The 17,279-nt window shown below is 37.0% G+C and overlaps 2 protein-coding genes across 8 annotated transcripts in view; one reads left to right on the top strand and one right to left on the bottom strand.

Annotated features, from left to right (window-relative positions):
• The window catches only part of LOC119766089, a 125,339-nt gene that overhangs the window by 78,394 nt on the left and 29,666 nt on the right, over positions 1–17,279 (bottom strand). The window lies entirely within an intron of this gene.
• Positions 1–17,279, top strand: part of LOC6051162 (lipase member H) — a 74,936-nt gene that overhangs the window by 46,808 nt on the left and 10,849 nt on the right. For all 7 annotated transcript variants that reach the window (XM_038254844.1, XM_038254845.1, XM_038254842.1 and 4 more), the window contains 2 exons: positions 12,828–12,927; positions 13,030–13,187. In XM_038254844.1, coding sequence (XP_038110772.1) covers positions 12,828–12,927; positions 13,030–13,187 — 258 coding nt within the window. The remainder of the gene's footprint in view (positions 1–12,827; positions 12,928–13,029; positions 13,188–17,279) is intronic.

Raw genomic sequence — 17,279 nt, 5'->3', positions numbered from 1 at the left:
TTTTACAAAATAATTTAAGTGTCACAAAAAACTTGAATAACACACTGTTTCAAAAGGCAGAAAAAGCATTGAATAAACGAAACGGTCGTTTTCGACCATTTTTATTATTTTTATTTTTTGATTTGGCTCAAACTTTTCGTGATAGGGAAGGCCTCCACAAAGAAGCCATTTTGTGTCATTGGATCACCCATACAAATCTCCATTCAATTTTGGCAGCTTGTAGGTATTAGGACAATTCAGAGAAAATAGGAGTAAATTCACAAAAAAATAATTTTCCAAAAATGTATTTTTTAATTCTTGAATTATTTTTTATATGTTTTAAGGGTTTTTCAAACCCCCGCATCTTTTGAGCCATTCAGAAGTATCGACCAAAATTTCAAAACGAAAAGTTCAAAAAATTTGCTATAAAATTGTTTAAGAAACGTTGAAGATTGGACCACAGGTTGCTGAGATACAGTGGATGAAAGAAAAAGAAACAGGAATATATATTTATTAGAGTGTAACAAAAATGACTTTTTGGCGGGCATTCAGGGGTTTGTTCAGGTGGGCATACTGAGCCTAAATCCCAAATATGAGCTTGATTGGACGTAACAGGAGCTGGCGCTCCGCCCTTCAACTTTAAATAAGATTTAACCCGTAAAAAAAGATTTTTTCAAAAATGTCACTTTTTGAGGCATTTTGGCCACCAATGCGTTTACCAAAAACATCACTGGCGTGTAGGCCAGATCCTTGCGCATCTTTTGGTATATATAACATTGAAGTTTGGAGCATCCTGGAGCTCGGTACAGACCTTCAAAGTTTGGCATTTTTCCGAAAAATCGGCCCCGGCAAAAAAGATATGCGTCGCACTTCGCGACGCCCGAGACGCCATTTTGATTTTGCTGGGACCGATTTTTCGAAAATATGCCAAACTTTGAAGGTCTGTACCGAGCTCCAGGATGCTCCAAACTTCAATGTTATGTATACCAAAAGATGCGCAAGGATCTGGCCTACACGCCAGTGATGTTTTTGGTAAACGCATTGGTGGCCAAAATGCCTCAAAAAGTGACATTTTTGAAAAAATCTTTTTTTTACGGGTAAAATCCCATTTAAAATTGAAGGGCGGAGCGCCAGCTCCTGTTACGTCCAATCAAGCTCATGTTTGGGATTTAGGCTCAGTATGCCCACCTGAACAAACCCCTGAATGCCCGCCAAAAAGTCATTTTTGTTACATCCTAATATTTATTGAGTTTGTCTCACCCAAACAACCCTCCATTTTCTAATGTCGATATCTCAGCAACTAATAGTCCGATTTTCCGATGTTAAAATATGAAACATCCGTTAAATTTTGCGATCTTTTTGAAAAAAGTATTTTGATTTTTAAAATCTAGACTAACATTTCAAAAGGGCTAAACATTCAATATTACGCCCTTTTGAAATGTTACATACTTTTTCCGAATTCGGAAGTTGAAAAATCGGTAAAGTTTTGATCGGTAAACCATCTGTCAAAATTAACACAATTCTACCGAATTTCGGTTGTACGATGAACAATAATGAACTTTATTACCGAATTTCAGTATTTTTTTTTTACCGAATTTAACTTTGCAAAAATTTAACTTTGAATGGCTATATTTTGAAAATGGTGCACTTGATAAAAAAAATGTAAAGTACTTTTCGATTGCAAATTTGATTTTACACAAAAAAAATTGGTAAAAAAATAGTATAGGATTTCTATTATTACAAAAATTACTATTTAAAAAAATATAACTCGTCGGCAAAGTTTTGGTCCATACTTCTGAATGACTGAATGAAGATGCGGGGATTTGTCTCCCAAAACATAAAAAAAAAACAAAAATTAAAAAATACGGATTTAGAGAAATTGATTTTTTGTGAAAAACAAGTCAGTTACAAAATCAACAATTTTTTTTCCGTGTACCTATTTTTTCTGAATAGTCCGAAGACACCAAATGAATCGAAAAAAAATATGAAAACAAAACAAACGTTTTTTTTTAAATTTGCATTCTTTGCATTCTTTTAATATATTTTTCATCAAACTTTGTTGAATGAAAATAATTTCATAAAAAAAGATAGCTGAAGTGTATTAAGGGAAATTTACCTTATTTTTCATAACATAAAAATTGTTCACTTTTCAAGATGATTTCTGCTTTCATGATTTGTTTACGGTGTTAGTCAGTATTATCAAGTTTATTCTTATTCTAATTTTTCGTCAAAAAAACGGTCCACTCCATTTGCATTCACTATCAATTAGTTAATGCCGTCGGAAATCAAGCTCAACCGCGAACAGCTCCAAATTGCACTTCACCTGATGCCCAGAGTATTTACAAAAGGAAAATCAAATCGTCCAAGAAGTTTCCCTTGTCACGCCATGTCTTCATTAGTCGAGCGGGCACAGAGTAAAGTTATTTTCCTCTTCCTCCCAGGAGGGTAATCGGGTGCGCTCTCCAAGGTTGCTGCTGGCCATCAGAGTCTGGAGGATCGGTGGCGGGGGCGTCGATTACCCCCTTATTAGGAAGATTGCTGTTGTGGGCAGAATTGTTGGAATGCGGCCGAGTGGAAAATATTTTCCCTCTGGTGGCGAGGAAAATTTTGATTAATGTCTTGATTATTCAGATTTGTGCGGCGAAATAGGAAAAAAGAAATAAAAATGCTGAAAGCAAAATTGATCAGCAATTTTCCTTTTCATTTAGGTAACTTTTCATTCTCCCCCCGAGAGCTCATCAAATCAGGGAAAGTGAAGAGGAGAAAAAATAAACAAGAGCCATGACATTTAAAATACTTCCTCCCATAGGGACATGGCGTTACATCGTGCTGCCATCTGGTTTTTCTAAGTGCAAAAGTGGAAAAGTGCTGAGTCATCGTCTAAAAATAGACGGCGTCCTATCTCGCCCAGCAAAATGAAGTCGATAAAGTAGTCGGTTTCGATGAGAAAAAGTGGAAAATGTGGTCTAAAAATAGCGACGCCATCCCCCTATTAAGTTTCCATTCGATGCGGTCTGTGGAAAGCGGTTTTTCACCACTCTCGTGCTGGTCTAGCTCGGGCAGGTTGGCCACGAACCATCACTTTTGTTTTGTGGTTGATTCTTGGTGGGGCTTGGTGTCGTTGGAATCCGTACAGTTAAAGTATTAGAGGAAGTAGAATAGAAACTGTGTTGTTGTATTTTTTAATGATGCGATTTACCAATAATGAAATTTAACCATTTAGGCGTTTTAGTTTAAGGAGAATGTGTTTTTCGTCTTTTTTTATTTGTAGCAATGTTTCATTTCAAATGCAGATATAAATGTGCGTATTTTTTCTTACTCTATCAAACCCAGCATTTTCAAGTGCTAGGTTTGCAATTTCAAAAATATGAAAAATAAATTTTTAACATTGAAAATCATCCAATTATAAAAAGAAAAGTTTATTTGCGACTGTCAAAATAAAATTTACTTTTTAGAACCTATAAATGTACAAAATGAAAAAAAAAAATAAACGAAAAATGTTTGTATTAAATTGTGTTTTTAATCTGAATAGACTATTGTCATAATGTCCAACTATTACGATTATATCAAAACATTTCAAACATTCGTTCCCGTTTTATTTGACAAATCAAGAATTAAATGTCTGGAAAAAGATAATTTTTAGCTCTTGAATTTGCAATAGTAGTTTATGCAACAAGTTGCAAAAAGAGGATTTTTTCAGCACGAGTCGTACATTTATCCAACGAGGTTCACCGAGTTGGATAAATACGAAGAGTGCTGAAAAAACAAGTTTTGCAACGAGTTCCATACAACATTTTTTGCAATTCCAAAAAACACACACTGAGTGAAATTTTATGTATAAATCGTTTAAATAAAAAAAATGTTGAAATGTGTTACTTTTCGAAACAAGTTCTGAAAAGTTCAACTTTTCAGCATCCATTTGAGTGCTGAAAAGTAGAACTTTTCAGCATTTATTTTGAAAAGTGTTGCTATTGGATTCTGTTATTTTTGGTACAGAAAAGTAGGCTATTTCGTCGTTCAAGAATGACAGGAAAAATAAATAGTTTCACGACGGAATTGCAAAAAAATAATTTTAAATTAATGTCAATGCACAGTAATCCCAATCGCAAAATTAAGTGAAAAATTGATGTTCTGAAAAATGGGGAAGTTTTGGAGCTTTAGTGTCTTCAGAATGACCGAATGACCGAAAAAATAGTTTTTTTAAATCGATTATTTGATGTTAAATTTTACCGAGGGCTTAGATAATCTAGTCCAGACTGTATTTAAATTATCATTATTAAAATTTTTGAGTTCGAATTTATAAAACTAATCAGCAATTTTTGTTTCAACACATTTTATGAAAAAATACATAAAATGGCAATTTTTACCCCAATTCACTATTCATTTCTGTCCCAGTTCAGATATCACCAAGCTCTGTAATGTGGATGATAATGATGATGATGATGGAAATAGTAGAAAAGCCAAGTCGGTCAAAAGCCTAGACGCGAACTACCTACCTACTATCGGTGAGAAGTTTTTTTTGTGGAAACGCTGAAAACCCAGCGACAAATTAACCTTTCGTCGGCGAAAGGTGTTGGCTCTATTTATTATGTAGAATGTAGAGCAACTTCTTCATTTTCACTCGAAATGGTTGTTTTTTTTTTTGTTAGGTGGAGCGGAATGAAGAGTTAGTGTAGAACTAAAAGTTTAGGTTTTTTGCTTAAAAAATTCTATTTAAAACATATTTAAATGATTTAAAAAAGCATATGATTTGGTAGAACTCCTATTTTAATAGCATTAATTACCAAATTGATTCATTTCAGCGCGTTTGAGTACGACAATCTAAGTGAAAAGAACACATCATTAAATGAACTCGCTAGAAAAAAATAACGCATTTTCATATCGAAAGCATAACTATTCCAGGACATGCAACGAATCGAACTGAAATCGAAAACACCAGCCAATGACTAAGTCTGAAAATCCATTCTGCTGTGAAAACAAAACGAACATTCTATATAGGAAAGAGCCAATCATTCAGAGTCGTTTAAGTGAGAACTTGAAAAATGCCCAATAACGCTCTAACTTAGGAGGAGGGGAAATTTCCGGGAGAAACATTTCAAATTGGCCTAAAATATTGGTTCACTTTAAATAAGGGAGATTTTCTGAAGTATGTTTACTTTATAAGAGCAAAAATATAAAATTAATTACATTTAAACACTTGAATTGCCATTTCAACCCCCCCCCCCCCCCCCAAACTAGAATTTAATGCAATTAATTTGCATATCGGAAATCGTTATACTGCACACGAAAACACACAAAACAAAAACCGTAAAATGCACCTTCAACTCGTCAGCCGTGCCAGGTGTGATAGTTATGTGCATTGTATTTCACCATTTTTTGTTCATTGCTGAAAGGCCTAAATTGTGTACCCAGGGAAACTGGAGGAGGCAGGGAAATGTATTGCAATATCCTGGGCGCAGAAGGTTCTTTTTGCTGGCACACAGGAAAAGCTGCTTTTCCTGTCGTGCGACGCCTTCACTGCAGGCCTCAGTAGGGTGCCCAGAATATGGGACTTTTTCTCAAAACCTCGCTCCACAAGCTGAATATTGTTCCTTGACCTATTCTAGGACTCTGGACCAAATATGAGCAAAATCGGTCATCATTTACCCATTGATACTCGGAGGTGAAGTTTGTATGGGAAAAATCGAAAAAATGTATGGAAAATCCAAATTTCTTACGGTTTGGTCTGCACGGTACGCTACTTCCATCCGAATATTCCCAAAAGTGAGATTCTTAATGAAAATTTAATGCTCTACAACTTTGTAGAACATTTCAAAGCTGTAAAACTCGATCCTGAAAAGTTATTATCGATTTAAAAAAGTCATTTTTGTATGAAAAACATTTTTTACACCAACTTTAGGCTCGGGTATCAATGGGTTAATCTCATCCAATGTCGCTCAAAATTTACACAGATGCTTAAAATAACCCAAAAAACCGTTTTCCGCTTGTGGAGCAGGGGGTCATTTTTTCTGGGCACCCTAAGGCCTCAGCTGTCTAATCAGTTGACGAACGTATTGCTGCTGCAACTGGATTATATGGTTGGTGGAGAAAGCATTGCAAGTGAATTTTGGGGGAAACCATATTGCTTGAAATCGTATAATTTTGATCATTCTGTTAAAACTCAATACAATTTAACATCTGGCCAAATGTCTGAAAGCCATCCCCTGTGCGTTACCATGTGACAAGTCTGATGTAAAAAGACAAGACGTGTCACAAGATAGCACACAATTTTAAGATAAAACTTGTGGTTTCGACAAAAATAAATCTGAAAAGCTTTTGATCTTTCAAAAAAAAAAAAAAAAAATCAAATTATTCGCTCTACAGCATTGCCTTGGCGTTCTCGATTACGAGATTCCTACTCGAAACTAGGTGTCCGAAGGCTTGATTGTTGAGGCAATTGCAAACCTCTTTTTACACCTAAGCTTCCATCCACCCCGGGATTCGAACTGACGACCTTTGGATTGTGAGTCCAACTGTCTACCAGCTGCTCCACCGAGGACGGGACTGAGCTAACGACCTAACCTCTAGGTTAGACCGGGGCCAACATTTACTTCCCTGTCCGACGGAAGGCGTGATCAGACAAATCTCGTCCCAAAATTTGCTACCGGGATCTTCTGGGATCAAACCCAGACCGACTGGGTGAGAGGCAACCACGCTTACCCCTACACCACGGTCCCGGTTTTTTATCTTTATGATACCAAAAAAACACATTCAATTCCATTATAAGATCACATTTATGCGTTATATAGAGCTTTTTCGCAACACATTGTTATAACCCTTCCCATATCCCACCTGTCACAAGTAACTGTCAGCGCTCAAAAACACCGAACATGTTTGACCCACATCTGCAAGGCATATCGTGTGTGACGACAAATAGTAGGCGGCGGACCAAGCCAGGCCGCGGCCGTTCCAAAGAATGGAAACTCATCGGATGATAAACGTCACCGCATGCCTACGGCGAAGAAGGCAGAATCACATCCGTTGCCGGTCGGTCGTCATCTGATTTATTTGGACAGTCAGAGCCATGCGAGAGCGTGTTGTCAGTTTGCAAGGATTTGCGCCATAAGTTAGCTTGTGGTGGAGCACCGCAGCCGCTGGGGCTATTTCTAGATTGGGTAGGGGAGAGTGGGGAGACTTGATCCCCTTTTTTTGTATCGCACATAACTCTGTCAATTTCTCACACAACTATGATCTTTTTGCATGAACTGAAAGCTTAAACATTCAACTATGTTTGGCTGATAAGGGTATTTCATCAGATAAACTCTTCGAATAATGCCAAGCATTTTAAAAAAATACTTTAAACCGGCATTTTCAAAATGTTGGGGGTAATTTGATCCCCCTTTCAACATTTTGAAGAAGTCTTAAGCAAAATGTTTCTTATTAATACAAACTTTTAATTCTCTATAAGATACAGCAATTTCACATTAAACCTGTACGTTTGTGTTCAAAATAAAACAAGTTTAGCATGTAAAATATTTAAAAACTTAAAATTTTCTTTTTTAGACCAAAATTGAGCATGTTTACAAAAGCTGGTAATTTTTGTATACAAAACTTTTGAAAAATGGTTCAAACTGCAGTTAGTTATGTACAACTATACTAAAGGAAACTATGTACGAAAACCCAGCCAAATTATTTAATCTTGAGGCTGATTCCAGTGACTGTAAAAATGCAGGGATCAAGTCTCCCTTAACGCACTTTTTTAAACAATTGATTGTAAAAATAGTATGACGATAAATTTAACGTCAAATGCGTAAGGGTTTTGGAGTTTATATGTTTATCAAACAATTCATGTATGAAAAATATTTTTTTGAATAAGTTTTGGGTGTTTTCTATACTTATCAAAACAAAGAAAAAAGATCTCTTGGAAGTTTTTTGCAGCACTTCTTAGAAAAATGTGTGTAACTCAATCCAAACATTTTTTAAATTTTTTCTTTGTTTTCTACAATGAGTTTTAGTCAATTTCACACAACTTTCTAGAACAAAACTAATTGTTTTATCCACATGCTGACGAGATACAGGCTTGGGATCAAGTCTCCCCGGGGATCAAGTCTCCCCACTCTCCCCTATGCCTTCCGGTGGTCAGGCTTGAATCATCATCATCAGGTTTTACTTTGTTACGAGCTGTGCCTTTAGGTTCTGGAATCGGAAGTGGTTTGAGCACAACGGTTATACGGTGGTCTATTTTTATTACTGTCACCTGGAGCGAATCGGAACAACTGTTTTAGCCTTGTTACTGCACAAAAATTAGATATTTTTGATTGGTTTCAGATACAGATTAACAAACATAGTGCATCGTTTTTCAAATTTAAAGGTTTTAAGTGCTCTAAAACCTGCTGTCCCCATTCAGACTCAAGTCCCGATTAAGTAGATAAAAGGGTAATTCTCTACCAACTCACACGAAATCGGGAAAAGTTGCCCCGACCCCTCTTCGATTTGCGTGAAACTTTGTCCTAAGGGGTAACTTTTGTTCCTGATCACGAATCCGAGGTTCGTTTTTTGATATCTCGTGACGGAGGGGCGGTACGACCCCTTCCATTTTTAACATGCGAAAAAAGAGGTGTTTTTCAATAATTTGCAACCTGAAACGGTGATGAGATAGAAATTTGGTGTCAAAGGAACTTTTATGTAAAATTAGACGCCCGATTTGATGGCGTACTCAGAATTCCGAAAAAAACGTATTTTTCATCGAAAAAACACTAAAAAAGTTTTAAAAACTCTGCCATTTTCCGTTGCTTGAGTGTAAAAAAATTTGGAACATGTCATTTTAAGGGAAATTTAATGTTCTTTTCAAATCTACATTGACCGACTTACTTTACTTTTACTGCTCGTACAACCTCCGGGTCATGAGCTGTCTCCAGATGCGCTGCCACTGAACTCGGTCTTGGGCTGCTACTCTCCAATTTCGACTCGGAACTCCCACACTTCTCAGATCTTCCTCCACTTGGTCTAACCACCTCGCACGTTGCGCCGCCCTCCGCCGCGTTCCAACCGGCTCCGAATTGAACACCAACTTCACCGGATTGATAGTCTGGTTCGCGCATCCAGCGCGTCCGGCATTCTTGCGACGTGTCCGGCCCACCGGATTCGGCCAACCTTGGCGACCTTCCGAATACTTGGCTTGCCGTAGAGTTGCGCCAGCTCGTGGTTCATCCTTCTCCTCCATACGGTGTACTCACGCACGCCGCCAAATATCGTCCTAAGCACTCGTCGCTCGAAAACTTCAAGCGCTTGCAGGTCCTCCTCGAGCATCGTCCACGTCTCGTGCCCGTAGAGGACGACGGGTCTTATCAGCGTTTCGTACATGGTACACTTTGTACGCCGGGAAAGGTGACCAGACCGTAAGGTCTTGTGGAGTCCGTAGTAGGCACGACTACCGGTGATGATGCGCCTCCGAATTTCTCTGCTGCAGTTGTTGTCCGACGTAACGAACGATCCGAGGTACACAAATTCCTCCACAACCTCGAACTCGTCGCCGTCGATCGTCACGCTCGGTCCTATGCGAGTCCTAAGGGACTCGGTTCCTCCTGCCAGCAGATACTTCGTCTTCGCAACATTCACCTTCAATCCAACCTTATCCGCTTCCCGCTTCAATTCGGTGTACCGCTTAGCCACCTCCTCGAACGTTCTGCCGACAATGTCCATGTCGTCGGCATAGCAGATGAACTGGCTGGATCGGTTGATGATCGTGCCCCGCATGTTGAAGCCCGCCCATTGACCGAGAAGGGGCATTTTTTCATTTAGAACATTTTTTTCATTTGAAAATTTCGTGTTTTTTTCCAACTTTGCAGGGTTATTTTATAGAGTGTAACAATGTTCTACAAATTTGTAGAACAGACAAGTACAAAAAAAATTATTTATAAACATAGAGGGATTTGCTTATAAAAGTTACGAGTTATCGCGATTTAACAAAAAAAAGTTTTGTAGAAGTTACATTTTGCGTTTCTCTTTGTTTTGTCGTCCGTGTCTGTCGCGGGTGACCATAAACGGCCAACTTTTTCAAAACTTTTTTATCGTAAAATCGCGATAACTCGTTACTTTTATAAGCAAACGCCCCTATGATTATACATCACTTTTTTTGTAATTGTCTGTTCTACAGCTTTGTAGAACATTATTACACTTTAAAAAATAACCCTGCAAAGTTAGAAAAAACACGAAATTTTCAAATGAAAATTTTTGCTCTAAGTGAAAAAATGACCCTTCTGAGTCAATGTAGATTCGAAAAGAACATTAAACTTCTCTTAAAATGACATGTTCCTAAAATTTTACAGTGGAGTAACGGAAAATGGCAGAGTTTTTAAAATTTTTTAGTGTTTTTTCGATGAAAAATACGTTTTTAACGTGAAGACTTCCATCATTGTCATGATTTTTCGTTCAAAGTTATAAATTTTGCGTCGCTTTCAATATTTTGACAAAATTCCTTCAACAAATTGTTTAGAATAGTGCCCTACACATGCTGATTCCTTTTGGTAACGATTATCCCATTCCTTGTAAAGTTATGGAAATCGTCATTAATCAATGATTGCCAACTAGGACGTCAATGACTGTGCCACAAAATTATATAAATTTTGAAGCACAATTGATTTCGATCAAAAATTCCTTCAGTGGCTTCAAGAAGGCAACAACCGGCACATGCTGATTACTTTTGGTGCTGAAATTCGCTAAATTGAATTTAATACAGAATATTTTATAGTGATGATCAAATTTCTTCCAAAATGATCAATGGCTTCACCTTAAGGAATTCTGAGAACGCCATCAAACCGGGCGTCTAATTTTACATAAAAGGCGTTTCAGGCTGCAAATTATTGAAAAACACCTCTTTTTTCGCATGTTCAAAAAAGAAAGGGGTCGTACCGCCTCTCCGTCACGAGATATCAAAAAACGGACATCGGATTCGTGTACAGGGACAAAAGTTACCCCCTAGGAAAAAGTTTCACGCAAATCGAAGCGGGGTCGGGGCAACTGATGTGTGAGTTGGCGGAGAATTACCCTAAAAGAGTTTTTTTTCATACTGTAACTTATTGTTAATGCCAAACTTTTAGAATAAGCAAAATGAAGACTCCATTACATATTTTTCCTGTTTAAATTCAGTTTGTTTTAGTTCGCCAATTTCTCACAATTTTCAAGAACAAAGCTTTTTTCACCTTAGTTAATCAAGTACAACGAGGAAGGCGTTCTTCGAGTTAGAGAGGATATCGAGAAAAAAGAGCATCAAAGTAGGTATGTTGTTCAAAAAGAACTGAAGAAACTATCGACAGAAATATTGAGATTGCCAGACGGTCGACTGTACTTTAAAAAATGCTTCAGAAGAAAACAATCAAGATTGCTTTACAAACCAATGGCAAATACGTCTAGGGTAGAGTAGTCATCAATAAGACACGGGGAACAATGATAAAATGGCTCTCACAAGTCGTAGTTTCAACCAATCAGACTCATATTTGGAGGAAAGGTGTATCTACTGAATACACTTCTGCTATAATAGTGGCTTTGGTTATGGACGCTCCCTTGAAAAGTTATTCATAAATGTTTGATTCTGGGGTGTAAAAGTAAATTATGGACAAAAAACACACCTGCCATTTACACCAAAACTAATATTTCTTCAAATTTCTTTCGACGTTCCATAGGGATTGAGTTGGGCTACAATGTCCTTTCATTAGGTTTGGCCAACATTAAGAGTATACCCAGAATCCAGGACTGTCTCATTGTTCCCCACTCATTTCAGCCCATGGGTAACAATGAGACACTTTGATTTTTCTTCATTAAACATTTCGAAATTCATGTAAATCTTTCAAAACATGAATCGACAGTGATTTTTGGCATATTTATAGAGTTTTAACTTCATTTAACCAAACATACAAAGTTAATTGGTTTAAATATATGAATTTTACAAAACTTAAATACTTTTTACTATAACTTTTGTTAATTAAACTTGCATGGTGGCAAAATTGCTCTAAAATGTTCAAGGCAAGTCACCTGCTACGGAACAACACAAAAACATGATGTTTTACTAGAAAAGTTTTGATTTTCACAGAGTGTCTCATTGTTCCCCAGCTGTCTCATTGTTCCTGCCAAGTGCGTCAACAATGAGACAGTTGAATAACTCTGGCTGTAAATGTCGGATCGATCTCATATTTTGGTCAATGTTAGAACACATTAAAAGAAAGAAAATGTAACTTAAAGCTCATTAAAACATGCTGATGAAAAAATGAGAAAAATCGTTGAAAGTTGAAAACCAAAAGTGTCTCATTGATGACTACCCTACCCTACAGAAGATATTTTATAGTTTTATTAAATACTTTTTATATTTTCGTAAAAAATTATTTAATTCAAATAGAATATGTTGTGGTCCTGTAGAGTTGATTTTGAACATATTAATACGAATATCCATTATTTACTGAAGGCCCAGAAAATTAATCATTTAACACAACAATTCATCGTATTTTCTCATTGTAATTCTATCGTAGACTGTAAATATAGTTGAACATTTTTAAAAAAAGTGCATTTCCAACACAAACATTCTTCAAGGCATGTAACCAAAACAGCTTCTTTTACGGCAATTTTCAAGCATTTCGATGCAGCCAGAAAATCCGCAACCATTAGTTCCGTGAAGTAGTAATAAACAAAAACTTTATATTCAGCCCAAAAACAAACACACACACACACGCTACACCACACCAGACTCGTTAGACTTTAAAATCCCCGTCGTCCTCGTCTTCCGAAAGTTTCGTGTCCAACGGCACTTTGCTAATGATCTGCTTCCTTTTGCTTTTTCCTTACCACCTTTCCTTTTTCCTCTTTTTACATTCCGACAGGTGGTCTTCCGCTGATGTACAGCCCGGCACCGAGGGGCGACTGCGAAAACTGCTGCCCAATCCGGGAGCCCAAGGATATTCAGTTTTTCCTCTTCACCAGGTAAGACCCGGGGAAAAGTTTTTCCGGCTTAAGCCTCCCCGCTTCCCCCTCTTTCCGTGGGATTAAAAGTTGGTTTGCTGTTACTTTCTCCCTTTTCTACAGGCAAAATCGTGACAAGGGAGATGTGCTGTACGTTTCCGACAAGAAACATCTGCGGAGGTCCCACCTGAACAGGACCAACCCGCTGGTGATCTACATGCACGGCTTTTCTGAGCGGGCACCGGGCGGGGAGGGCGAGAGCAGCCGACAGATGAAGGAAGGTGAGTTGAAGAGGGAGACACCGAAGTTTTACCTTGGTTTGTTGCATGTGATACATGGCGAAGGGATGATCTCCGTGCTGACAGAAGGGTTTTGCATGGAGAAATATTTGAATGTCAAATTAAAGAAAACGGAATAATGGCTTTACATCACGGTAAACATTAAGAGCGAGTCCACGAACAGGGCATACATCTTTGTATGGGACGTTGTTTGGACCTCACCAATCTGCCTGAAATTTTCCAAAATGTGAGCACGCTAGGTCAACGGGAAGTGGGACAAATCGGGACACTAAGTTTGAAGGTTAAAAAAAGTCAAAAATCTTAAAGAGGCTGTAACTTAGGCAAAATTTAATTTAATTTGAAAATTTGAAATGCATCTGAAAAGGCTTAAAAAACGCAACAAAATGCAGGGTAGAGCATCCCAATTGGATTAATTGAAAGGGTGTGATGCGCAAGGATCTGGCCTAGCCTAAATATTGTGCAATATATAACAGCTGTCCCAATTTGCCCAATTTTCTTCATGTGTCCCGTTTTGCCCCAGATGACGGTTCTACACTTAGCCTGTCCCATTTTGAGGTCATGTCGAGGAATTTCAGGTGCTCACTTCTTAAATGATTATGATGTTGGAAACAATATTTTCTTAGACAAGAAAAAGTAATAACCCCCTAGTCGATTTACAAAAAAAAGTAATTTTTTTGAACAAATTTTCTAAAATCGCTTGGAATCAATACAAAAATTGATTCGGTCAGTTATGTATTATCTTCAAACGATAGGTTTTTGTCCAGGGATTAAGATGCACTAGAGCAGTTCTCTAGGATTTCGGTCATGCGTTTTTTTTTGTATTTTTTAATCCAACTGAAACTTTTTTGGTGCCTTCGGTATGCCCAAAGAAGCCATTTTGCATCATTAGTTTGTCCATATAATTTTCCATACAAATTTGGCAGCTGTCCATAAAAAAATGATGTATGAGCATGAGCATGAGCATGGTTGACTGCCAATGAGCTGCTACTCCGTTATTGACAGATCAGCTGAAGTTAAACAATGAATCAAAAATGATCAGTGGGAGCCAACCATCCGTTCACTGTTTAACCTCTGAAGATCCCTAATTTATTAGTCAATACCGGCGCCCTCCCAAGAAGCCTGCAGTTCAACAAAAGGGAGGAATGTTAGTCCGATAGTTGAAGTTGCAGACTCATCAAGCACATAGTTTTTCGCTATATACTTGTTGATACCGCTTGAGACCGTTGAATCCACAGCATCTCCTTCAAGCATCACGTGATTATTATTTTTTTTGGGTTAGTAGGATAAGGTATTGGCTTTTCGATGCCTCCCGAGCTAAGATGCTATGGGGAGGACTTTCATAACAAACCCGTCGGCGAGCCTTCCGAGCAACGATGCTATGGGAAGGTCTTTCTAATTAGCACACCAAAACACTCGCGCACAGGTATTTAAATACTGAATAAATGTAATTTTTCATCACGATTACCCAGACGACATTGATGATATAGGAAGGACTTTTTTACAGTCATTTACAGTAATACTTAAACTTATTTTAATGCAACAATTCACACGACGTCGTGCCTCCCGATCAACGATGATATAGGAAGGACTTGAGCAAGCCAATCAGGATGAAACACGAAATAAAATTCTTTTCTTTTCACACACAATGCCACATAATTGACCGCGCGTCACCACCCAACTAATTGAACTGATTTTCTTCTGCTTGTGGGCAAGCCAACCAGGATGAAACACGAAATAAAATTCTTTTCTTTTCACACACAATGCCACATAATTGACCGCGCGTCACCACCCAACAAATTGAACTGATTTTCTTCTGCTTGTGGGCAAGCCAATCAGGATGAAACACGAAATAAAATTCTTTTCTTTTCACACACAATGCCACATAATTGACCGCGCGTCACCACCCAACTAATTGAACTGATTTTCTTCTGCTTGTGGGCAAGCCAACCAGGATGAAACACGAAATAAAATTCTTTTCTTTTCACACACAATGCCACATAATTGACCGCGCGTCACCACCCAACTAATTGAACTGATTTTCTTCTGCTTGTGGGCAAGCCAACCAGGATGAAACACGAAATAAAATTCTTTTCTTTTCACACACAATGCCACATAATTGACCGCGCGTCACCACCCAACTAATTGAACTGATTTTCTTCTGCTTGTGGGCAAGCCAACCAGGATGAAACACGAAATAAAATTCTTTTCTTTTCACACACAATGCCACATAATTGACCGCGCGTCACCACCCAACAAATTGAACTGATTTTCTTCTGCTTGTGGGCAAGCCAAATTGGCAGCTGTCCATAAAAAAATGATGTATGAAAATTCAAAAATCTGTATCTTTTGAAGGAATTTTTTGATCGATTTGGTGTCTTCGGCAAAGTTGTAGGTATGGATACGGACTACACTGGAAAAAAAAATGATACAGTCATCCCTCATATTCGGAACAGTTTACAGATCTGTCAACGTTCAACAAATCATAGAAAATCGATAATTGAACAAAATGATTTGCTTTTTCCTTCATGTGAAAGCTTTTATTGCGATCTTTCGATTGATGTATAGACTTGCTGTACATTTTTACGTTTTATATCAAGTTTTTAAAGAAAAACATTGACCCTTGAAATCCACAAATTCGGAACACTTTTTTCTTACGATGTAAACAAACTTTTTTTTCTCTCCAGGAGTACATATTTTTTACAAAAAAAAAATGACTTCACACTCTGAAACCAATAAAACTCAAGCTTAGTGATGTTTTAAACATGGTTTGATATCTTTTTTTGTGAAAATATCAATTTAATTCAGGTGTTCCACAATTGTGGGAGGCACAATAACATCCCACAATTATGGAACAGGCAATTTGGAGGTAGTGTTTTGCTGCCCTGGATAAAATAGTCTTGAAATGAGGTTTTTTGTTCAAAAAGTACTATTTTTACTAGAGAAATAGCAAGAGAATGTCCAAATAAAGGTCCTAAAAATAGAAGGGACGACAGAAAAGTTGCATTTTACATCCTATTGACAAATTACCACAAAAGTGTTTCGAATTTGTGGGTGTTCCGAATATGTGGGATGACTGTACACAGTAAAAAAAAAGGTGATTTTTTATTTAACTTTTTATCACTAAAACTTGATTTGCCAAAAAACACTATTTTTTATATTTTTTGATATGTTTTAGAGGACATCAAATGCCAACTTTTCAGAAATTTCCAGGTTGTGCAAAAATCATTGATGATTTTTGAATCAATACTGATTTTTTCAAAAAATCGAAATATTGGTCGCAAAAATTTTTCAACTTCATTTTTCGATGTAAAATCAAATTTGCAATCAAAAAGTACTTAAGTGAAATTTTGATAAATTTTTCACCTTCATTTTTCGATATAAAATCAAATTTGCAATCAAAAAGTACTTTAGTACGTTTTCAAGTTAAATCCATATTTAGGTGACTTTTTTAAAAAAAAGTCGCAGTTTTTCTTTTTTTTTTAATTAGTGCACATGTTTGCACACTTTTGAAAAAAATATTTTTGAAAAGCTGAGAAAATTCTCTATATTTTGCTTCTTCGGACTTTGTTGATACGACCTTTAGTTGCTGAGATATTGCAATGCAAAGGTTTAAAAACAGGAAAATTGATGTTTTCTAAGTCTCACCCAAACAACCCACCATTTTTCAATTTCGATATCTCAGCAACTTCTGGTCTGATTTTCAATGTTAAAACATGAAACATTTGTGAAATTTTCCGATCTTTTCAAAAACAATTTATTCAAAATTTTCAAATCAAGACTAACATTTTAAAAGGGCGTAATATAGAATTTTTAAACCTTTGCATTGCAATATCTCAGCAACTAAAGGTCGTATCAACAAAGTCCGAAGAAGCAAAATATAGAGAATTTTCTCAGCTTTTCAAAAATATTTTTTTCAAAAGTGTGCAAACATGTGCACTAATTAAAAAAAAAAAGAAAAACTGCGACTTTTTTTTAAAAAAGTCACCTAAATATGGATTTAACTTGAAAACGTACTAAAGTACTTTTTGATTGCAAATTTGATTTTACATCGAAAAATGAAGGTGAAAAATTTAT

This window comes from Culex quinquefasciatus, chromosome 2 (genome assembly GCF_015732765.1).
Source record: "Culex quinquefasciatus strain JHB chromosome 2, VPISU_Cqui_1.0_pri_paternal, whole genome shotgun sequence".
NCBI lineage: Eukaryota > Metazoa > Arthropoda > Insecta > Diptera > Culicidae > Culex > Culex quinquefasciatus.
This window is presented reverse-complemented; position numbering and strand designations above follow the sequence as displayed.